This window comes from Xyrauchen texanus, chromosome 13 (assembly GCF_025860055.1).
Source record: "Xyrauchen texanus isolate HMW12.3.18 chromosome 13, RBS_HiC_50CHRs, whole genome shotgun sequence".
Classification (NCBI taxonomy): Eukaryota; Metazoa; Chordata; class Actinopteri; order Cypriniformes; family Catostomidae; genus Xyrauchen; species Xyrauchen texanus.
Window position 1 is genome coordinate 38730563 of NC_068288.1, and position 25714 is coordinate 38756276.

General features: G+C 36.5%; 1 protein-coding gene across 2 annotated transcripts in view; it reads right to left on the bottom strand.

The window, feature by feature from the left end:
* Positions 1 to 9364: 9364 nt before the first annotated feature.
* The window catches only part of LOC127654364 (calcium/calmodulin-dependent protein kinase type 1-like), a 29352-nt gene continuing 13002 nt past the window's right edge, over positions 9365 to 25714 (bottom strand). The window contains exons 3-12 of one of the 2 annotated variants that reach the window (XM_052141503.1): positions 23279 to 23410; positions 18887 to 18961; positions 18607 to 18745; positions 15849 to 15975; positions 15519 to 15594; positions 13185 to 13297; positions 12661 to 12739; positions 12407 to 12494; positions 11135 to 11303; positions 9365 to 10280 (exon numbers count right to left, since the gene is read on the bottom strand). In XM_052141503.1, the coding sequence (XP_051997463.1) occupies positions 10189 to 10280; positions 11135 to 11303; positions 12407 to 12494; positions 12661 to 12739; positions 13185 to 13297; positions 15519 to 15594; positions 15849 to 15975; positions 18607 to 18745; positions 18887 to 18961; positions 23279 to 23410 (1090 nt within the window). In that variant the 3' untranslated portion in view covers positions 9365 to 10188. The remainder of the gene's footprint in view (positions 10281 to 11134; positions 11304 to 12406; positions 12495 to 12660; positions 12740 to 13184; positions 13298 to 15518; positions 15595 to 15848; positions 15976 to 18606; positions 18746 to 18886; positions 18962 to 23278; positions 23411 to 25714) is intronic. The other variant, XM_052141504.1, reaches the window with a different exon arrangement.

The window sequence follows — 25714 nt, forward strand, 5'->3', positions numbered from 1 at the left end:
TTTAAATGAATCTACTCTCCCAGGTTATTGTTATAAACATGAGCCTCATCTGAAGGGTCGAGGAGGAGGTGTTGCTACAATTTACAGTGAATTGTGTGGTGTTACTCAGAGGACAGGATAAGAGTTTCAGTCTTTTGAACTAATAATGCTTAATGTGACACCATTAGATATAAATAAAAAATCTGTCATCTTTTGCCCTTGCTACAGTATATTGATCACCCGGGCCATACTCTGGTTTCCTTGGTGAATCAGATCTAGTAGTTAATTGTGGCATGGGGGCGTGGTCTTGTGCCTGCCTACACGGGAGAGGGAAAGCGGTAAGGCTTGTCACCTGGGCTGTAATTACTCTAACACCTTTCTCTAATTATAGTGATGGTGGAGGGAGGCCTGATAAGGCTCACCGGAGCAGCAGAGGAAAGAGTGAGAGAGAGTGGCCCAAAATAACTGAGACTGATCAAGAGAGAAAGCTATTTTGAGTTGGCCACTACGATCCATTTGTTTTGTGTGTTTGCTTTGTGTGTGAAGCTGAAGTGTCAGAATAAAACACTCACACTCTTTGCTGTCTCCTGACTCCTTTATTGCCCACGAACTGAGATCCTTTACAGTCCCTCTCCCGCAGACAGACACATGACCACACACCCCCCATGCCACATTAATGTAAATAGAGGTTTGTTTTTCTCCCCAATTTGGAATGCCCAATTCCCAATGTGGTCTAAGTCCACGTGGTGGTGTAGTGACATCAATCTGTGCATCTGATCACGTGCGCATTCGACCTGCAAAGGGTGGTGCGAACTGCCAGACACCTCATCGGCAGTGAGATTCCCTCCCTCCAGGACATATATAACAGGCGGTGTGTGAAAAAAGCTCAGAGGATCATCAGAAACTCCAGCCACCCGAGTCATGGGCTGCTCTCACTGCTACCATCAGACAGGCGGTATCGCAGAATCAGGACCCGCACCAGCCGACTACATGACAGCTTCTTCCCCCAAGCAATCAGACATTTCAACACTTGATCTCTCACGATCAATAATCCCCACTGCACTTTATTAATCTTATTATCTCACACTGGACTGTCAAATATATTCTCCACAATATAACTACTGTATATATATTTTTATATACTCTTATTTTAAATTTTTATTGTATGTGTATTCTATATTGTGTGTATTGTTTACTGTACATTGTATATTAGTATTGTGTTGTGTAAGTATGTGTACATTTGATATGTAAATTGTGTTGTGTAAATATGATGTTTATTGTAAATTGGTATATGTCTTGTCACTGTCATGACTGCTATGTTGCTCGTAACTGCACACAAGACTTTTACATACTGTTGCACTTGTGTACATGGTAGTGTGACAATAAAGTGATTTGATTTGATTGACTAAAGATAGCTTCACTCATCTTCCAGAATTGTCTTACATACTCAGTAAGCCAAAACATCTAGAAGAACTTGATGTAATAACAGAAAATTTAAATAGAGTCTTCTCTAGCACTCTTGATAGTGTCTCACCCCTTCGATTAAAGAAAAAAGCCCAGCATCATGGTTCAATGATCACACACATGCTCTCAAGAGAGCAGCTCGGAAAATGGAGCGCAAGTGGAAGAATACAAAATTAGATGTATTTTGCAGTGCATGGAAGGATAGTGTCTTTAGCTACAGACATGCACTAAAAGCTGCCAGGTCAGCATATTTTAGCAAACTCATGGAAAATAACCACAACAATCCTAGGTTTATTCAGTACTGTGGCTAAATTGGTTAGGAATAAAGCATCAACTGAACCAGATATTCCATCGCAGCATAATAGTAATGACTTCATGAATTTCATTACTGATAAAATTGAAATAGTCCTAAATAAAATTGGAACTATGCAATTAACTGTCACAGCACCTCAGAAAACAGTGTCTCATACTTTTCCTCATGAGCAACTTCAATCCTATGTTGTCATAGGTCATTAAGAGGTAAAAAGAATGATCAAAAAATCAAAAGCCACAACATGTATGTTAGATACAATACAAACTAAGCTCTTACAAGAGCTATTCCCTGTAATCTCAGAACCTTTTCTTAATATTATTAACTCCTCGCTAACCTTAGGACATGTCCCAAGAAACATTAAAATGGCAGTTATCAAACCGCTTATTAAGAAGGCACAACTTGATCCTGGAGAATTGGCTAATTACAGACTGATTTCAAAGCTAAAATTTATGTAAAAAATACTAGAAAAAGTAGTGTCCTCCCAACAATGTTCATTTCTACAGAGAAATGGAATATATGAACAATTTCAGTCAGGATTTATGCCCCATCACAATACAGAGAATGCACTTATCAGAGTTACAAATTACTCTTATCTTATGGCTCTTATCATCATCTGATTGCGGCTGCCTTTCTCTTCTAGTGCTTTTAGATCTTAGTGCTGCCTTTGACACAATAGACCACGACATTCTCTTGAATAGGCTGGAGAATTATGTTGGCATTAGAGGACTTGCATTAGCATGGTTTAGGTCCTATTTATCAGACCAATACCACTTTGTACATGTAAATGAGGAATTGTAAAATCAAATAAAAGTTAAGTATGGACAGGGATCAGTTTTAAGGCCTATACACAGTTCAGGATGCAGACACACTCACTCAGTTTAAGTCTAGACTAAAGACTCATCTATTTTGCCAGGCATACACCTAATTTATCCATCAACTGACAGGCTGCTTTAGTTAGGTCTGCCGGAACCAGAAATATCTATGATCCATAACTCTGCAATAAATTGAATGGCATCTACACTAATATTCTATTTGTTTCCTTGTCTCAACCTCAGGATTCATATCCTAATGTTACCAGAGCTGGCCAGATCAAGCTCCATTCCTGCTTGGTGTCGGACTCCACTGCTCCATGTTGCTGAGTGATGATGACAAACTACAGCCGGTGCTAGCCAGACATCACTTCATTCTTTTGACTTCAGAGGATGAACTGATGCCTTGACTAATTTATTTTAAATGGTCCTGTGATATAAAATTACTTTTTACTTTTACATTAAATCATTATATCCATGTAGTCTCTCAAGTAATGATGCCATAATGTATTCCTCTCCATATACACAACACAATCAAACACCTCTTAGATGTGATATTTACATCAGTTTTAATCATTCTTCTCCTTAGTTTGAGAGAGAGGCAGAGGTCAGAGGGAAAGGTCAAAGGGCGCACCTGAGTTCATAAGGGTCAAAAAAAGTCTGAAGAGGACAGCAGTTATAAACGCTGTATAGAAAGCTGTAAATGCACCTCACTTTATTTACTCTAAATAACAATCTATTTGAGTATATTAACTCCTGCAGCTGCCAATCTGAGAACAGGATATTGGACACTGGTTTTAATGAATTAATATGAAATATGAATGATGCTGTGACAGTGTGGAGGGTGGGGCCGGGTTGTGATACTACACACCTGGTCCCGTATTAGGCTAATTATGCCTCCGTGAGGTTTAAAGGATGACTGCAGAGGGCCGTGCGGTAGAGAGAGATCGTTAGCGGACATGTCCGTCATATGTGTTTGTGTCTTTGTTTTAAGTTTATCATTAAACTATCATTTATATTAAAAAGCCGGTTCTCACCTCCTCCTTTCCATTGAATACAAACGATACAGATGCATTTTCTGAAAGATGTGGTCAAATATTTTGAAAGTGGGGACTATGGTACGTCAGTATTTTTAGAAACTGTGTAAAGGAAGATCTAATAAGACTGTCTGTACTGTAAAATAAGATTGTGATTTGCACAAGCAAGAAAGACACACACAAGAATGAGTATATCCAACACAGCAGCACTTAACATACATTTTGTGTCTAAATGTAAATTTATTGGATGTAATATTTAAAAGATCTGCCATGTTTTCAGATTTACACTTTTTCCATATAATTTCACCAATCATAAAGCAATTTATATGTAAACAGTAAATAATCACACTCAATCAAGGAAATCTGATCTTAAATTGAGTTTCAAGCTTGAACCCAATCCATTGCACCTTTACTCAATTGTTTGGTTAACCACTCACTGAATTAAACATGCAACGTATTAAGTTCATTAGACAACAATGCATACTTCAGTTAGAAATGTTTATTGTTACATAATGCATAGTGTTTCACATACTATTTTTAAATGGCAGTATGCAGCAAGTCATTCTGCCCAATCATCTCATAATATTTCCAATATAAGTGATCCATTGTTAGTTTGAATTATACTTCTTATTTATGTGACCTTAAACATAAAAACGTCTTTATAGCTTTTCCTCTCATATGATTCTGACATCACGGAACACATGATTTCGACCTCACAAGTGTTTTTTAGACTAACAACACCAGATACGTTTTGTGTAAATATATTCTATACATTTTGTAATAGGGATTTAAATACAGGGATTTTGAGAAATGTAATCCAGTTTTAGAGTGTGTTTCTGTGTGTGCATGTTCTCAATCCCTAAATTATCAACCACAGTCTGCTTTTGCATAGAACTTCAATGTGAACTTTATTTGCACTGTACATAAAGATATCACTGAAAACACAATGCATAGACAAGGAGTGTGAATGCGTAGACATTGGCTTCGTGTTACTGTTGATATCACATGATGCATTGTATCCATACATTTGTAACTTCTACAAAAAAGATATACAATATGTGTATTCATTGTCTTCATGTATAATACAAATACTGTATTTGTGTCTCCCCCTTCCTCTTAAAATGGATAAGTGAGTGTACAATGTGTACATGTGAAACAAAATGAGAGGTCATATTCATACAGGTGAGGAACCAACAACGAAAAACTTACATTTTAACTTTCAATAATAATTAGCAAAGCCAAAATAAGTCATAGATGACCCCTAAATTATATTTAGTATGCATAATTACATGTTCAACTGATTGTTAAACTGCTCATTGGACTGTTGGAATTGGTGCTAAATTAAATATTAAAATATATATAAAATTACTGTTGAACAGCACATTTGACTGTTGACTTTTTTAAATGATTAAATCAATAAATTCACTTAAGTTGGAAGCAGTGCTAAATAAAATATATAATTATTTTTAATATTGAATATATATATATATAATATGTTTTTGCTATCGTAAGGCAAATGTTTTTGTGAAACATCTTAGGTGACTAAGACTTTTGCACAGTACTGTATATATATATATATATATATATATATATATATATATATATATATATATATATATATATATATATACATACACACACACACACACACACACACTGCCTGGACTAAAAAAAAGGTGCCGTTTTGATTTAAATAAGCAGATACTTAAGAGCCTATGATTGGATCATTATAGCACTGATTAATATGTTTCAGCTGGCAACAATTATTTTAACCCTAAATAATGCAATGTGTAGCTTCTCATTTCTTAAACAACCATGTTGGAAGACGTATCCCGTAGTCATGGAAAATACGTTACTGTGTTTCAGAAGGGGCATATTATTGGCCTGCATCAAGCAAAAAAAAACAACTAAGGAGATTGCTGAATCACTGGAATTGGGTTAAGAACTGTCAAACTCATTATTAAAACCTGGAAGGATAGTGGTGAACCATCAGCTTCACGGAAGTGAAAGAAAACAAATCTTGAATGATCGTGATCACTAAAACACTAAGTTAAATCGTAAAAAACTGAAAGTAAAACACACGGCTATGTTTAATAGTGAAAGTAAGAGCATTTCCACATGCACAATGCAACAAGAACTTACAGCACTGGGACTAAACAGCTGTGTGACCACATGAAAGTCACTTGTTAGTGAGGCTAATCGGAAAAGAAACAACTTCAATTTGCAAGGGAGCATAAAGTTTGGACTGTGGAGCAATGGAAAAAGTTAATGTGGTCTGATGAGTCGAGATTTACCCTATTCCAAAATGATGGCGCATGAATCGATGCAGCCGTCATGCATAGTGCCGACTCTACAAGCCTCTGGAGGCAGTGTTATGATCTGGTTTGCTTCAATTGGTCAGGTCTAGGATCAGCAATGTTATGCAGCAATAACATAAAGTCAGCTGACTACCTGAATGTAATGAACGGCCAGGTTATCCCATCAATGGATTTTTTTGTTCCTTGACGGCACAGGCATACTCCATAACAACAATGCCAAAATTCATCAGGCTCAAATTGTGAAAGAGTGGTTTAGGCAGCATAATTTTCACACATGAATTGACCACCACATAGTCCTGACCTTAACCCCATTGAAAGTCTTTGGGATGTGCTGGAGAAGACTTTACAGAGTGGTTCGATTCTACCGTCATCAATACAAGATCTCGGCCAAAAATGTATGCAACTCTGGAAGGAAATGTATGTTGTTATGTAAAGCTAAAACTGGACCAACCAAATACTAGAGTAAACAAAATTTTTTGGGCCAGGCAGTGTGTATTTATACATATACATATACAATATATATATATATATATATATATATATATATATAAAACCATTTCAACAAATTAGTTGAAAAAAAAATGCATGACATACTTAGCTTAAAACTATAATAAAACAAGTTTAAGTGGGAAAACATTAGGGGTGAAATAGCAAAATATACATAATTATTGTATTATTGTTGGCTTCAAGTAAGTCATGTGCTCTCTTTGGCACAAGTATCATATACTGATGAACAAGGTGACGAATATACTTGCATTGTTCCAGTTTTGAGAGTAAGGCCAGCACTGAGTACTTTCGATAATCGTAGATGAACATTTTTGTTTTTAAATATAACACTGATATTCCACAAAGAAAAAGACGAAAGAAGATACAGATTAAGTCAATTGCCAAAGTTTCTAGTGCCTCTGACTTCACTTTGACATACGAAAGCAATAGTCTGTCTTATTTTGCAATTATCATAGCGATAAGTATATTAATACGTATATTTAGATTTTGATCATCGCTCTTGTAAACATATTTACGAGGTCATGCAAACATTAGATGTCTTCTGTACAGGAGAAAAGTACAGATTACAGCGACACAAACATAACAACTGTAACCAATCAACCAGCTCACAGTCAGCTCACACAACATGCATCCAATTACGAAATAGCCCCCCCCAAAAAAAACCCTCAACCCCATTGGGAAAAATGGATTTTAAATATACATGTTCGGTGTGAACGGCCCCTTAGAAAGCAGCATCATGCCTACCTTTTGGTACTAATTAAAATTATGTCTAGGCAGGCAGCTAGATTTTGGAGCAGAGCTACAGTCTTTTCCAGACTCCAGTAGGGTTGCTTTTGCCCCACAAAATCTAATATTAAACAGAAAGGAAATCTTTATTAGAAATGGAGATAATCCAGGTTTAGGATTGCATTAAACCTGGGTGTAAAAATTTACCTGGACTGTGGCTCAAATCTCTAAACCCAGTGACCGATTAACCCCTGTTCTGCCCAGATGTTCATGTAATTTGAAATTTTACACACACAACAAGATCATAGGACCTCCGTTTGAGCATTGATAAAACATATTTGTACTCAGCCACAACAATTTGCACTTCACAAAGCCAGTCTGAACCAGAGCACAAAATTGAGTGTAAAGACAACAATCTAACAAAACTAAGAGAACAATTAACTAAGGCCAGAAAATAACATCAATCAGTCTTACAAAGATAAAATGACTTTACCTTGCATTGTCATAAATTTTGCTTAAATACCTGAGCAAGTCTTCATACAAGTGGTGCTTATTCATATTCAGACATTATTAATAGGACATTATTTTACAAGCTTGCTACGGGTAACAGACCTGAATGTGAATAACTCAATAAAAAAATGTATGAACATTTTTAAATAAATATGCAACTTAAATAAACACAGATTTAACTGTCTTTGGTTGGGGTACAGAAATATTATTCAGACAAAAGAAACAGACCACATACACTCTACAGCTAAACACAAAATGCTATAGATTTTGATTATTTATAGGAGTGACAACCACATACAATCAATTACACTCCCGATAAATTCTGGTAGCGACTACCACTTTTTCAATAAGTCTGCATAGTGTGTACTGAACAGAACTGAACAACAATTTGTGAATGCTGTGATTTTTCTTTTCTGTGTTTATGTACTTCCTATTGAAAGTCTGAGCGGGACATATTGATGAATGCGTATATCTGTCAAAAGGTAATTTTGTCAACTAGTATTAATTACCTCAATGCCAGACATGCACTAAAAGCTATAAAACTCTCATTTTGATTTCATAGTAGGGGTGTGCATTGAAGCATTATCTGTATCTGTTACTATGACAAAATGATCTGTATCCGCATTTGGATAGAAACTGATGAGGGTGTGGCTTAAACCGGAAGTGCGTCAATATCATATTAAAATGTAATTTATAGTTTCTGTATATAAAATATGCCTTGGATAGGCATATTTAATCATTATTATTATTATTATTATTAATAATAATAATAGCAACAAGAAATAAAACAATAATTCATATTTTTATTATTATTATTGAACTATATTATTGATATATTCTGTATTTGTTCGTACCAGATAAAGCTGAATGTGTAGGCTACATAAACTGTATAATATGACATTAATATCTGCTGAAACAGAATTTTCGTTGCAGTGTGCATGTATAACAACGTTATTCTGGAGGCACGAGGTGTCAAGCAATTGTGCAATGTCAAGCACACGTTTTGCAGTTAATAATAAAAACAAATACAAACATAAATTAATATAGCGTACAGACAGGTGAAAGCAACCGTGTAAATCTATATCAGAAAGATTTATGATACTATCAAGGCTTATTTTGTGTGCACATATTTTAACATAACTACATGTGCAGAGTTAGCCAAACGCAGTGGAATAATTGGCAAGAGTAAGCCTGTATTTCAATAAGAGAAAAGCCAAAAAAAGTGCATGTATTTATTTCTCCGCAATCCTCCACGTGAAGGAATATTCTGAATAGATTTACACTCTGTGAAGTATTTAAACCTCTATGGAGCATTTACACTGTCTGGGAATAAAGACTTAACCAGATAATTACCTTAATTGATGTTGTGGATATAAATGTGGTCAGCTTTAAGAGACGGACAGACTAGCTCCGCTATAAAATCATCACTTCTGGTAAAGAATTCAACATTGCATGGCGGAGTGAGGGTCTGGGTCGTAATGCTGCACACCTGGCCCCTAATCAGGCTAATCAAGCCTCAGAGAGTTTTATTTTAAAACTATTATTTATATTGTCAAGCCGGTTCCCGCCTAAATCCGGAAAGGAGGCGGTGAGAACCGGCTTGACAATAAATAATATTTTAAGAAGGAACTTATACAAAAAGACAAACACACAAATGTGTTGGACAGCTGCCCGTAAATCTCTCTCTCTCTCTCTCTCTCTCTCTCTCGCACTGCAGCTTCCAGTCGGCCTTTATCCCTCTCTGAGGCTTGATTAGCCTGATTAGGGGCCGGGTGTGGAGCATCACAAACCGGCCCCGCCCTGCCACAGTGTGAATTGTGTGAAACATTTTGCGTTAATGTGTAAACAGTCATTTCAAGTAGTGGGAAATGTGTATGTTACAGAACCTTAATTAATGTTACTCTTGACAAGCTTACATTTCTGAGACGCGCACATTAAACAGAGACTGCAAATGGAGTCGAGACCGTGGCCATCCGACGCGTTTTCATTCATAAGGTTTACACTTTAGTAATATTGGCTTCACATACTCTTTCGATTATTTAAAATATTGCTTTATACTTGTACTCGTTGGATGATCAGTCTTCCGAATACATTTTTCTATTATTCAGATGAATTTGTTATTCGTTTTGAAGTCATTATTCATGCCTTTCCGAATAAGGTATTTGTCTTCCCTATTTCATAGGGTCTTTAAAAAACACAAATAAAATGGTGTTTCTTCCGATGGGAATGTTAATACCTCTCCAGACAAAAATAGCTAGTGTCAAACAAGACAAAGGGGGATTTTAGGGGATTCCTATCACAATTAAATGTGGTTGTCACTCCCAAAACTTTGCAGTGTGTACGTGGCCCTGGATGAGTTACTTATCTGTCAATGATATACCCGATGTCTTTTCCTTTCTAATTTGAGCTTTCCACCATCAGCACTAGCTCCATCTAGCGCATGCTACCAGGAAAGCTCTGTGTTCCGGGTCAGACTGGTGTGATAGGAGTGCATCTATGGGTTCCACTCGGCTCAGAGTTCTACTTCAGATCCTGCTTGTTGGTCGACAGCAGTAAGCACAGCTTCTTAGACTATCCCGATCTGCACTGCCTCTGCGCCCGTCTGCACTGGGAGAATCTAAACAGAAAATTCTACATGAAAACATTAACAGGACAGGAGCATCTTAATATAATTATACAGTATGTGACTTTAAAAACACAATCTTACAGCCTATGAACATTTCTAGCATACACAATTGCATGAAAGATTCAGGCATCTTCAAATTCCAATTTCCAAATGTTTTGTCAATTGGGAAGAAATCGTTTTGATGTACGTAAATGGTGATGGGAAAGAACATACTTTTCGGCATGTAGTAAGAACGTGTCCAAGTTTGGGAGAAATTAAAGAGATCTTAATACCCCTGCTCTCCTTATCACATAATGCTTGCGTTTGCATGTATGAGCAACCATATAGCTAAAATCATTACCTTAAAAATAATTATTTATTACTTTTATTACTATATAATTTTTGTGCCACTATTGGCACCAAATTAAATTGCAATTCTTTTTTTTGTTTGAAAGGCCTGACTGGGCTCGACAAAACTCACCTTGGCTCAACCATTGGAACAATGGAAAATGTGAGTGTTTGAAACGGAATAAATAAATAAATGTTTTTTGGTGCCGCTGGTGGGGAAAAAAATGACATATGTCACCTTTAACTTTTAGGTTAAATTGCCGTGGCAGCTTATCCCCACAATTTGTCTACTATAAAAATGATTACAACCAATTCAAACTCCTCTTCTCGCGTGGGGATGTGGACACTACTAGCCCAAAAAGCATGCATGAATGCATACTTAAAAAAAAAAAGCCACTGGAAATATGTATTGATTTTGGGACACACATTCTACTTTCGCAAACTATTTACAATGTACAGTATTCATATTGGAGAACCATCTTTTTGTTTAATCTGGCTCTGACTGGTCTCAAACATACTGCTTTGCTCTTCCTCCTCCTCTTCCTCCTCCTGGTCGAGCTCTTTGGCAGGTAGGAGCAGGTGTCTGTGGTAGGGGCTGGTGGTGGTAATTTGGCTCGGCCCCTCTAGGGTGGTGCTCAGCTGTAGTCTCCGCATGTGTCTGACCACAGCTGTCGCATTGAATGCTTGCTACGAGGGCAAAAAATAAGCAATAAAATGCCTCTAAAATATGTTTTAAAGGGATAGTTCACCCAAAAATGAAAATTCTCTCATTATTTACTCACCCTCATGCCATCCCAGATGTATATGATGTGTAAGATTTTTAGAAGAAAACGCAAGCTTAAAAAATTTGAAGCTCCAAAAAGCATATAAAGGCAGCATAAAAGTAACCCCTATGATTTCAGTGGTTTAATCCATGTCTTCAGCACATATCCAATTGGATTTGGGTGAGAACAGACCAAAATATAACTTATTTTTCACTGTATAGCTTCCCATTGCAGTCTCTATGCACAATTCTGATTTCATGCTCGATTACACTTCCTAGTGCTTGACGCATGTGCAGAGTGCTAGATGGCGCTACAGGAGAAGCCTTTATTTTGTCACACATTATACATTTGCACATATACAGTGAAATTCTTTTTTTTCGCATATCCCAGATAAGCTGGTGTCAGAGCGCAGCGTCCTCGATCTTAAGGAAGTGTAATCGAGCTTAAAATCTTGATTGCCAAGGAGACTGTGGTCAAGATGTACAGTGAAAAGGAGTTACATTTTGGTCTGTTCTCACCCAAAACCATCTGGATCAGAAAAATTGACTTAACCACTGGAGTTTGATGGATTATGTTTATGCTGCCTTGATGTGCTTTTGGAGATTCAAAGTTCTGGTCACCATATTCTTTTAAAAATCTTTATTTGTGTTCTGCTGAAGAAAGAAAGTCATACACATTTGAGATGGCATGAGGGTAAGTAAATGTTATGAGAAATTTCTATTCCCTAAACTATCCCTTTAAGCATCTTCAAGAAACTTTCTGTAACACGATGATGAGCTTAATATGGAAGGGACTGCCTTTAAGTCATCTAATATATTTGTATATAACACATAATATTCTCTAAATGTTGTTTACTTGGTTCACCAAAAACATTTCTGAATAACTTGGCATAAACTGAAGTTCTTTGAAGCTTATTCCATAATGTTTTCAGAACAACATATTGAAATTCTGAAACTGGCATACCAAATAAGCTAAGTGTGAAGAATGTGACGCAGATCTGTTGGGTTAAAGAAGTGAGAATCTCACCTTCCATTTACTTTTGGCAAAGTTCTTCTTGATCTGAGCGCTCACAGACTCGTGAATGTTCCTATCCAGAGCCGTATCTCCAGAAATCCTTCAAAATCAGAGGTGGGGTGAGAGGGATGGATTACAAATGCAATGTTGGTGAAAAGAGGAAAATGGTACATTTGGTAAATTTACCAAAAGAGTAAAAGGATATTATTGCAATTATCAATTGTGAAGCCAAACTATGCAGAGCACTTATTTTGAAATAATCCTACCAGGGGTGCTGTAAAGCCTGCTCACATGTGTTTCTCACAAATGGGTCTTTCTCCATCAAGTGGCTGATGAAATCTTTGGCTGTAATAAAACAATATTCAAGAACCTTATACCAATAAAAACAACAACATAATAAAAGGAACTAATGTTCAATAAATAACAATTATTCTTATTAAGAAAAATAATCACAATAAATACAGTTCTTTAGGCAAATGCAGATGTTTACAGTTGCCATAATAATTATACACACTGTAAAAAGTAGAAACCAGTAAATGTTACCTTAATTAACTGATCTACATGATCTAATAATTAAACTTGACTTGAATCAAACCAATAATTTTTATGTTACCATAGGAAGCCCATTTATAGGTAAAAAATAAATCAGTACAGTATATTATTGGCTATTTTACAATGGCTTGGAATGTGGATCATCCAAGCTAATTTTAATGCTGGAACAATCCGTTTTATAAATGTCTGTAATTAATACAGGATCCTATGAAAACATCCCACTTGACGGAAGAACAACCTGAGTCAGAGATGTCGTCCCAGTATGGAGAATCAAACTCATACTCTGATTTTAGAATCTGTTCAAACAGCTTGGTGTCGTTTTCGTCATAAAACGGAGGATAGCCACATAAGCTGCAAAGAGACAGGCTGCTTTTATAAACTACACAGACACATGTGAATCTGCTCAACACCATTATATATATGTATGCAAAAATCAAATACATACTGTATGATAATAATGATAAACAGTATCCTTCAAAAGTTTGGACACAATTGATTGAATTTATGTTTCTCATAAACTTAAAAACCTTTTGATTTAAAGGTGAATGCCTTTAAATCAAAAGGGACAGATCATCCAAAAATGTAAATTATCTCACAGTTTTCTCATTCCATCCCAGATGTGTGACTTTTTTCTTCTGCTGAACACAAAAAAGATTTTTTGAATAATATTTCAGCTCTGTAGGTTCTCACAATGCAAGTGAATTGAGACCAAAATTTTGAAGCTCCAAAAGTAAATAAAGACAACATAAAAGTAATTCATACAACTTAAGTGGTTAAATCCATGACTTCAGAAATGATATCATAGGGGAGGGTGAGAAGCAGATCAATATTTAAGTCAATTTTCACTATAAATTCTACTCCCTGCCCAGTAGGTGGTGATATCCATGAAAATGTGAATCGTCAAAAACAAAAGAAGAAGAATGTGAAAGTGGAAGTAGAGATTGATAGTTAAAAATTGTTTAAATATTGATCTGTTTCTCACCCACACTTATCATATCACTTCTGAAGTCTTGGATTAAACCACTGAAGTCATTTTTACTTCTATACTGCCTTTATGTGCTATTGGAGCTTCAACATTTTTGTACCCATTCACTTGCATTGTGAGGACCTACAGAGTTGAAATATTCTAAAAATCTTTGTTTGTGTTCAGCAGAAAAAAGAAAGTCATGCACATCTGGGATGGCATGAGGGTGAGTACTGTAAATGTAGTGCAAATTAAAATTTTGGGGTGAACTATTCCTTTTTAGGCTTAAACATTTTTTGGGGAGAACAAATTATTTCTCTACAACATTAAAAGTTCATAAAAACATTTTATATATGAGTTGGACTAGATAGTAAAGGAAAAGCAGCAACTTTGACATTTTGATTTGTTTCACATTTTTGGTCACTGCATAATTCCCATACTTCCACTTATGTTATTTAATAGATTTGATGACTTTTCTATATACCGGTCAGCCACAACATTAAAACCACCTGCCTAATATCATGCAGGTACACCTCGTGCCCCCAAAACAGCTCTGACCCGCCAAGGCATGGACTCCACAAGACCCCTTTAGATGTCCTGTGGTTTCTGACACCAAGACGTTGGCAGCAGATCCTTTAAGTCCTGTACGTTGTGAGGTGGGACCTCCATGGATCAGACTTGTTGGTCCAGCACATCCCATAGATGCTCAATCCGATTGATATCTGTGAAATTTGGAGGCCAAGTCAATACCTTGAAGTCTGTCATGTTGCTCAAACCATTCCTGAAAATTTTTAGCAGTGTGGTAGCGTGCATTATCCTGCTGAAAGAGGCCACTGCCATCAGGGAATACCGTTGCCATGAAGGGGTGTACATGGTTTGCAACAATCTTTAGGCACAGTAGGTGGTACGTATCAAAGTAACATCCACATGAATGCCATGACCCAAGGTTTCCAAGCAGAACATTGGCCAGAGCAACACACTGACTCCACCGGCCTGCCTTCTTCCCATGGTGCATCCTGCTGCCATTTTTTCCCCAGATAAAGGACCAGGCCACCTTCTTCAATTGTTCCTTGGTCCAGTTCTGAATCTCATGTGCCCATTGTAGGTGCTATCGCCAGTGGACAGGGGTCAGCACGGGTACTCTGACCAGTCTGCAGCTACACAGCCCCATACGTAGCAAGCTGCGATGCACTGTGTGTTCTGACACCTTTCTATCTTGGCCAGCATTATGTTTTTCAGCAAATTGTGCTACAGTAGCTCTTCTGTGGGATCGGACCAGATGTGCTAGCCTTCGCTCCCCACATGCATCAATGAGCCTTGGGTGCCCATGACCCTGCCACCGGTTCACCGGTTATCCTTCCTTGGAGCACTTTTGACACTTGCCCATTTTTCCTGCTTTCAACCCATGAAATTTAAGAACTGACTGTTCACTTGCTGCCTAATATATCCCAACCCTTGGCAGGTGCTATTGTAATGAGTTAAAAAAATGTATTCACTTCACCTGTCGGTGGTTTTAATGTTGTGGCTTATCAGTGTAAAAATAATAATAGTAGAATGTGTAGGTGTGCCCAAACATTTGACTAATAGTGTAGATAAAGTAACACATACAGAATATAAGAAATCACTCCAATAGACCAACAGTCCACAGCTTTACTGTATGGTTTCTGAGCCAAGACCTCAGGAGCTGATAAAAAGATTAAGCAAAAGAAAGAGAAGCTTTCAGTGATCCTTTTTCTATTCAGTTCACTTTAATTTTGAGCTTTTTGGAGAATGAGGGAAGTATCAAAGAAATAGAAGGAGACAAAGCACTTAAAAATGATTCACATTTGAAACTGTGTGTGGCATTTCAAAAGACTGAAAAACTGACAGATTACAGAACTGTGCTAAAGAAGGACAGATGAATTGAAAATAAAAAAAATAAATAGCCCTCATTCATACCCACATATCCTGGCGTTCCACAGGCCGTTGACATCACACTTCCTGAGTCCTCGATCTTAGACAGGCCAAAGTCACTGATCATAATATTGGAGTCCTCCTCCATACTATAGTACAACAGATTCTCTGGCTGCATAGAAAAAGAGTTAATTGAACTGAATTTAACAAAATCAGTGAATCGCCTCGGTTACGTATGTGACCTTGGTTCGCTGGGGGGAATGAGACGCTGTGTATGACAGCTATGGGACACCGCCCAAGTGTCACATTGTTTGAAGCCTGTATATAATCACAGCAATTTATTGGCCGATGGCGCTGAAGTTACGCCACGTCACGGGTTCCATTAAGGTGCTTGCATCATCGATTTTCTGCAAAAGGCACGATCCTATGCAGATGCTAGATGGTATGGCCAGCTACGCAGCGTCTCGTTCCCCACAGGGAACCAAGGTTATGTACATAACTGAGACGTTCCCTTTTGTGGAACTCGAGCTGTGTATGATCGCTATGGGAACAAAATACATTCACGCCATGTGAAAAGTAGCTGCCAACTGTCTAAGCATGTGTGGCAAACATGCAGCAGCACACAAGTGAGCTAAAGCATCTAAATAAAAGGAATTATTAATTGACTCCTGTTCTAACAGAGAACCTGAGAAGCAGGAATCAAACCCTTGTCCAGATTATAAAATCTAACAAATGTATGTGGAGAGGACCACCCTACCACCATACAAATGTCCTCCAAGGACTCACCTCTAGTCAAAGCCCATGAGGATGCCATGCTCCTTGTAGAATGGGCTCGAATACCCATAGGCGAGGGTAAACTGCAAGCTCCGTAAACACTTGAAATTGCATCACAAATTCAATGAGACAACCTTTGCTTGGACACCGAAACACTTCTGTTGCGGCCACCAAACCACACAAACAACTCGTACGGTCACCATCAACTCGCAGCACCCAAACTGGGAATAACATATGCAATATTTCATGCTCCTCTGACTCAAATGGGGGAGGAGAGGAAGCCTGAAAATTAATAGTCTGCGAGCGAAATTATGAAATAACCTTGGGCAAATTGCCCAAACAAGGTCTTAACACAACCCTTGAACACCCTGGCACAAAATCCATACACAAGGGATTAATCGACAGGGCATGCAAATCACAGACTCTCTTAAACGATGCCAATGCCACTAGCAGGGTCATTTTAAGAGTAAAAAACTCACCAATAACTTTTGTCAAGTGCTCAAACAGGGCACCTGAGAGCACCTCTAACACAACAGATAAATCCTATATAGTGATGCGGATATGGATGAAAAGGTCTAAGCCTGCATACCAAGAGCATAAAATGAGAGACAGGAGAATGTCTACCAACAGAGACAGTGTTTTTTTTTTTTTTTAAAAAAACACTGAAATTGCTCTGAAATTTATGCTGTGTCAACAACGTACTTGCATGTTTGACACTCAAAAGGGAGAAAAATAATCCTTGCTTCGACAATGAGTCACTAGAAAACAAACATGGGCTTAGACAATTCGTGCACTAAAGAACAGAAAATCTGACTCGATGGCACAAAAGCGAGCACCTTTATGAAGCCTGTGATGTGGCTCCCTAAGGGCCATTGCTTAAGCGCCATCAGCCAATACATTTTCATGATCGAATAAGTGATTCTGACCACGTGACACTCGGACGGTGTCCCACAGCGATCATACGCAGCTCAAGTTCCACGAAAGGGAGCAAAATAAATTACAACTAATCTTACTGAATTTAATGCACAGCTATTAGTGGACTATTTTTATATGCCATCGTGATCACATGAAATCTACATGTTACTTCTGAAATTGCATGTACCCTGCAATCAACCCAATTCAGCCGAATTACTGACATTTTTACATCAATTCAACTGTTTACACATTTCTCTTTACAGCTACTGATAACGCATTGCATGAGCAACCTCAGAGACACAGGTTCTATTTCCATTGAAACCAGGAAGTAGTCACACTTACATAAACAATGATTAACATGATTCTGAGGTTGCATTTTCGCGCAACAATATTTTTTTCACACCAATGTTTACGGTTCGGGTTTGGATTAGGGATTAGGAAAAGTTCATAACATATACATTCCTGTTAACTTTATTATTATTATTATTTACAACTAAAAATACAACTCGCTTTTGGTGCCACTCTTTGGGCATTTCACCCAGAAATGCTCACATGTTCCTAACAACACTTCCGGCTTCAGTCACTGGGGGCACTTGATTTCAGCAGTAGTAAGAACCAACACAATTTTTTTGACTCATTATTTAATCTGAACACTGACATATACATTATATATATATATATATATATATATATATATATATATATATATATATATATGAAAAGCAATCGTATTCATATTCAAGATGACTCTGGGTGCCACTTGTTGGCTTGAGCATGCATTGTGAGAAGGTCATGTGACAACACAGTACTGTTTACTGTTTGAAAGATTTATATTTGCACAATGCATACATTAACATAAATATTAAAATAAATAGTCTTCAGTATACAGTATACATTATATTGTGTATTATGCAGTTAGTATGCTAGAGTTTGCATTGCCAACCGTTAAATCTAACTCTTCCAAAATCCCATTCGACATAGCTGTATATCAAACATTAAATCATTTCTAATCAACTGGGATTTAGTTTACTGTGGCACATTTTGCTAGTGAGATCAGAAAAAATTTAATTAAATTCATGCTGCAGCTGTGTCACGTTATGCATTTGGGCATTACCTTCAGGTCTCTGTGCACAATGCCCATATCATGTAGATATTTCACTGCATCTAAAATTTGACAAATAAGCTTGCTGGCATCTCTCTCTGTGTAGAAGCCCTTTTCAACGATCCGATCAAACAGCTCTCCCCCAGATACCCTGTGGACACATACACCAACACACACTTCAGTTAGCACCTCTTAATAATACATGCATTCAATGGCACTGCCAATTAAAGGAGCAGAAGTCATTAAAATGGTATCTTAGTAAAAATATGCCACTGCTGAGATAAACACTCACAGCTGCATGACCAGGTACAAATGTGACTGACTCTCAAATATGTCTTCCAGTGAAACAATATTCTCATGTTTTATTCTGAAACAAAAAGAGAGAACGAGAGAAATTCAGCAATTAATAAAACCTCAAAATATTAAATAAAGTCTTGAAAATGGTCTTGAATTATACAACCGCAAGTCTTATAAATGCATGCTTGGTAACACTTTACAAAAAGGCTGTATTATTTAAAACAAAAGTTAATATAAACTGACAATGAAAAATACTTTTACAGCATTTATTGATGTTGGTTAATGTTAATTTCTAAATGTACTACATTTTAACATTGAAATGACTATATGCTACCAAGATTAATAAAAACCTATAAACATAATTGTTAATAGTTTGTTCGTGTTATCTAATGCATTGTGTTATTGCATGTTTTGTTTATAAGGAATAGTATTAAATGAAACATATTTTACAGGGTTAAACTAAACATTTTATGTGTAATCCTGTTTTTTTCTGGATTTAAAGAAATGTGGGAATGTTTTGCAAGTTCTTTGGATCACTCTTTTTTTGCTCTATTCATCATGACTTTCCTTCCATATATTTATTGCATTTTTAGTCCCTTTTGTACAACATCACCAGTATGCTGCATAGCTTTAATAAGGCTTTTATAATTCTATTCCATCTCCCATCTGACCTTCTCTCTGTAATTACAGTTTTCACACCAGTGGTGGAATTCTTTCTCTCTTTTAATTCCTTTCTCTGTGCTTGTCTCTTCCCATTCCTCCTCTTAGGCTCCGCTCTCTTCTCTCTCTCTCTCTCTCTCTCTCTCTCTCTCTCTCTCTCTCTTAACAATAATGCTGCAGGGAACCTCCATACCATCTCAGCCTCTCTGTGTGCTGTTGCCCTGGCAACAGAGACTCTAAAAATAGGACTATCTCCAGTACTCTTGACATTTACAGAGCACACTTCTGTGATTTCTAAGGCTATAGCACATTTTTATCACACATATAGCACTTACACTAGCTTTTCAACTCTCAAGGCTCTAAAAAGAAAAACTTTTCAGCACCCTAACTGACACTTGTCCTAAATGTTACCTTACAAAGAGTCATATTCTCTGTTGCATCCAGCCTGTAACTGTACACAGTTCATGACTGAGGTTTGGATGTTCTCAAACACTGATCTCAAAATGCTGTCTGATAATTTTACTCGTAATCAGAGGGATCAATCTAAAATGTTTATACAAATAATGTATAGAATATATTATGTTTTTAATTTAGCCATTTTGCCACATATTAAAATCAAAGGCAGAAAATTATGGGAAGAGAGTTAGGGGATATGATTAGGAAATGTATTCACGCCGATTTGAAATCATGTCGCCAGCATGAGCACCCCAGCTCAAATGTGTAAAAGCACATGTTAAGCCACAGCTCCGACTGAAGCATAAGTAATGGTTTCTTATTTTCATATCTTAATGATAAATATGCCGCCTTCAAGTCATGTTGAATTGATAATAGTTGAGTGAGTCTCACGAAACCTGCCAAGAAAATGTCCTGGTCATATTTAACCCCAAATCAAGACAAAAATATTAAATTACATTTTGCGCGAAGAAAACAAAACCTACATTTAGGACCATAAACATTTAAAAAATTAGCTTGGTCTTGTCATGGACTCGTGAGCAATTTGACTCGGTCTTCACTCGTACTTGAACAAGTGTGGACTCGGACTTAACCCTGAGTCTAGTCGAGACTCTTTAAAAAAAAGATATATACAGTGAAAGGCTTGATTGATCTGAAAACTCTTTTTGACTGACAATATCAAAGATCTCGACATTTGTCCAGCATTCTGCTGTGTAGAATCAGAACTAGTGATGCCCGATTCACGAATAAAGCATTCTATTGAGGCTGTTCTTTTCAGCGAATTGGCCAAACAGGTTAGCAAAAAGTTCTAAATCGACTGGCCATTCAGTCCGATTAGTTCGGACTGCTATCTCAATGATTAAAACATGCTAAATGGATGTCCTTGACCATTGCATTATGCTTCGCTGTGTTTTTGGCGTCTCAAGCAGGAGAACCCCAATTATAATTTTTTTGGCAAGTTAAAAAGAACATTAACTGTAAAAATATGTCTCGAGACACATATGTTTATACTCTTTTCCCTGAAAGCACACGTACAACACCCAGACGTCTATTTAGTGTGTGTGTGTTTATATATGGAAGATGTCTATTCTACTTTATTTTACTCTTAACTCTATAAGACATATGTCAATAAGTATGTCTCGATGTCAATAAGACATTTCGCAAATGTCTTTGAGACGTTAATGATTGTAAATCTGATCTTTTTAAGATGCTTAGAAGATGTTAGATGCTTTCCAGAGGAAAAGATCTAAACAGACATCCCTGAGACATACGTGTGCTAGCTGGGTTCATTGCAATGCATTGGCCTGAATGGCCTCTTGTCTTTTAGAAATATTTTAGCCATTAGTTACATGAATGCTACACTTACTGAAGAAAATGTAAAAATACTTATCTCAATGTCATTAGAATTTAATGGTTTCTGAAAATGAAAACAAAAAGAAAAGAAACTGTTTCTGTGCGTACCCTGGAATGAAATATTGCAGGCAAAATTAAGCAGAAATGCTTACTTGACTTACAATAAATAATATAGTAGTGCAATTGAGGAAATTCTTAACAAATTGTATATAAATGTGTATATTCACTTTCTGCATAAATGTTATCATATTTACATTTTTATTTTATTTTTTGGCTTATTTTTGTTATAGTACAGGAATACTGTATTTTGTAAAGCAGAAAAGTTTATTTGATTTTAATGGAATATAATAGTATACAGAAGCTGGTAGTCTGTATTGCCACTGACATTTTGTTAACATTGACATGTTGTAATTGTAATACCAATTAGTTCATTTAACCTAGTCATAATGTAATGTATTTCATTTTTATTCTCAACTGGTAATATTGTTTAACCAACATGAGCATAAGAATATAATAAATGAGGGTTATTTGATATATGTGCCTAGAGTAAATAGTTCTTTAATGCATACGTTACATTTAATCATTCATTAAAAAAACACTTGTACTAGACTCAGCCTTTACTGGTCTCCTTCTCAACTCGGACTTTGCCCTCTCAGGACTTGGTCTTGACTTGAACTTGACCTACTCTGGTCTCGGACTGGACTTGGACTCAGATGAGCTGGTCTTGACTACAACACTGATGTTAGATGGAGGTTTTAATGAGTAAAACGTACCACACTAATCTAAAACTTTAACCTAAACCTAACCAATAGTGTTCCAAAAGAAAATGCAATAAAAACATATTTTCTAAAGCAACCACATAATTTTGTGTTGCTTCTTTGGCACTTATGTGTGACGTGTCAGCTTGTGTGTTTGGTTGGGCTCGAATCCTGATCGTCCCAGTCCAATGTCCAACACTCTATCAGTTGAGCTAATGCACAAGCTAATCATGTAGGAATAAGTGTGTAAATGTATGTGGGTTCAAATCTATAATTTTTCAAATAAAGTGTTTCAATATCAAATAGTGTTTCAATATCAAAACATAGCAGTGTTTGAGTAATAGAGCAAAATATACATGTTTATGAAGTAATAATCAGCCATTGTACTTGCGATTTGTTTAAAAGTCAATAAAACACACAGTTAGCCCCTCAAGAGTTTATTTCATCAGGAAACTTGGTGAAACAACAAGGCACGTAAAACACAGTCTATGAGACTAGGTTGAAACTTTTAGATTTTGGAGATTTTGTTTATTAGAAAATCGTGGTCTAAGCTTGATTGATCACGATAAGCAGTGTTGAGGTTAATCTTATTACAAAGTAATTAGCTACTGTAATCTAATTTCTTTATTAGTTAAAATGCAGTGTAACACATTACATTTTACATTCTTGTAATCAAATTATAGTTACTGGCTTTTAATTAAGTTAATTACTTTTAAATACCTTATTTGGATTACATGTATTTCTAAAAAATATTATTAATACTCTAAAATCAGAATCCTTCAAAAACATGAATTACGTTTATATGTACGTCTGTTTAACTTTATGTGACAGCTGAAAGGTGTGTATTGACATTATAATATAGACATTATTTCATATCAATTCCACTCATTCAGCAGGTTTATGCGGTGACAGGCTTGTGCGACCAATCTGCATTTCCCATTATTTTCAGTGGCAGCATTTGAATGGTAAAAAAACATATAAAGCATCAATTACACACCTATAGATATAGACTAAAACGCTAGGTGAAAAAGAGTGAAAGAAAAATAAAATTGCCCAAGGTCTCTATTTTTTTTTTATAGAATCACTTGAATCACAACATAATTAGAAAAAAGAGCTTCCTCTTCCTTATGCTAGTATAAGCCCTTGAGAAAGTCATTTCTCACCTATGTAGCACAGCAATCTCATTCTCAATGCTGTTCTCCTTTCCCTCCAAAGCTTTCTTAGGGATGCACTTAATGGCCACTAGTCGCTGGGTCTTCTTCTCCTCTGCCAGGAACACCTCAGAGAATGCCCCTCTGGAGGAAAGTAAATGATTAAGTTAGTGCTGTTGGATATTTAACTTTAAAGATCCCAGATCAGTCCACCAGGCCAGTTTAGAAGTACCACAAAGTAACATGGTATTACCATGTTTTTGTTTTTTGGATATAATGTAAGTCTCAGTCATACTTCCATTGTATGGAAAAACAAAATGCATGGAAAGTGAATAGAGACTGATGCTAACATTCTGCATAATATCTTTTCTGTTCCACGTGTAGCCAAGTGGAGAAATTTCATGAAATTTGTCTCTTGTTGTGGACTGAACATGGACCCTTTGGGTGCCGGAGTTTTGCGACACCTGCTTTTCAGCACTCTATCGTGTTAGAGACGTGGGAACATACATTGTGCGGGAGAACTCCCGGTTCGGTTCATCATTTGAGAATTCTTTGTTTAAATGTAAAACTTCACAAAAGATGCTTTTGGATGCAATGAATATGTGTTCAAGTTGGGTGTTTGTTGTGGATAATTTTTGGGGATGCATGTGGATTGCATGTGTGGAGTTTGACCATGTTTTGCGCACATGCAGGGACTGGGTATGTGGTCTTTATCGTTTGATGATTTGTGGCAAAGAGTGTTTTCCAATTGGGTGAACATGTGTGGTGAGAGTTCTATTGATTTGTGATGTTGTACATGTTCTTAAAGTCTGGTTAAAAATAAGTAAAATATTGTGAGTGTTTAAGCATATTTAAGCATGTGTTAAATGCATAAAATGCTTTGAGTGATTTAAGCATATGGGTCGGCTGGTGCCCTGTTTGTATTTTCGTTTAGCATTGGCCTCTACCTTATTTCGTTGTACCATATTTATTTAATAAAATAAATAATAATAATTTCATTTCCATTTTTCATCTTTACTGTTTTTCATTCTACTTAGTTTTATTTTGCTGAAATGTATCGTTATTCTTTTTTTATACTGTATATACAGCCCAATCGACCGCTGTTTTTTTTTTTAAACAGTTGTCAGATAAAACCCCCCAGAAATAGTTTTGTGTCCTGAAACTCGTACTCATACATTTTTGTGTACACTTTCCCTTTAAGAGAGTCCATATAAACACATTAAAAAACCCTGAATGTTGCATAACACAACACTAAAGGGATGTAAACAGTGCTGACACATTTTCAGGAGTTGCATTTTCTATTGTGTGTTGTCTGTGCCACAAACATATTGTGAAAGGCTGATATTTTATCAGGCAGAGAACAATGAAACAGTGTTCTGTATTTCCAATTTATACCCAACATTGGGTCTTGCACCCAGGTGAACATGAAGAACCAGAAAGAGACAAACAGCACAAGCTGCTTATTCATCCAAGGAATGATGCTGTGTGTTTAGATATTATGGGGTGTGTTTGTCCTATTTCGAGTACCCTTTCAAGTGTTTACCCTTATATGTAGACAAAGCACATTAATTCAGCCTGTCTACCTTAAACAGAGAGAGTCTTCTATTAAAACAAGCACTGTCATGTGTTATCTAGCTGTCCCAAACACACACTCCCTAAACAGCCTTTTTAATCGCAGAGGGAGCAATTAACATAAAAAAATGTAACTAAGGAAAAGAGAAAGAAAAATATTCACAGAATAAATACAATAGAAGAGGATTTTTTTTTTTTTTTTTCAATTTCAAGGCAAAATTGTTGTATTTGATATAATCCTTTTGTAGTTGGCCACGTATTCTTCAAAAAGTAAACAAAAAAAAAGCTATACATAAATAAAAATGGAGTAACAAAATTTGTTCACAGATGCTTTATTTCTTAAAATAAAGTGTTGAATAGGACTCTAGGAATCTAAAATGTGTTGCCTTAATTGAATCGACTTCAAATTCTGCTTGTTTATTGGTTGGTATCTATGGAAATAAGTCATATCTTGCATACAAAACCTTTCGATTTTGCCATCTAATAAGATGTTATATTGGTTATAATAAGGTTATAACCAATATAACAACCGGTTAGAGCTGCCGATTTTGCTGACATGTCACTGTGCATTCGTCTGTGCATTTATGTCATATTATATAACCCTGTGAGAGGACAACTTCAATTAAAATGAACTAACTTCATTGTTGTGATAAAAAAATACAATCTCCAATGACATGGAACAAGCCAGGCAAGTGAGTCATGATTACAACAGGGATGTTTATTGAGAGAGAGAGAGAGAGAGAGAGAGAGAGAGAGAGAGAGAGAGAGAGAGAGAGAGAGAGAGAGAGAGAGAGCTGCAGCCATCAACAAACTTTCTGCTGGACTCATATCACAGACTTTTTAAAGTGCTTTAAGTGTGGGGGGTGTTGTTGCTGC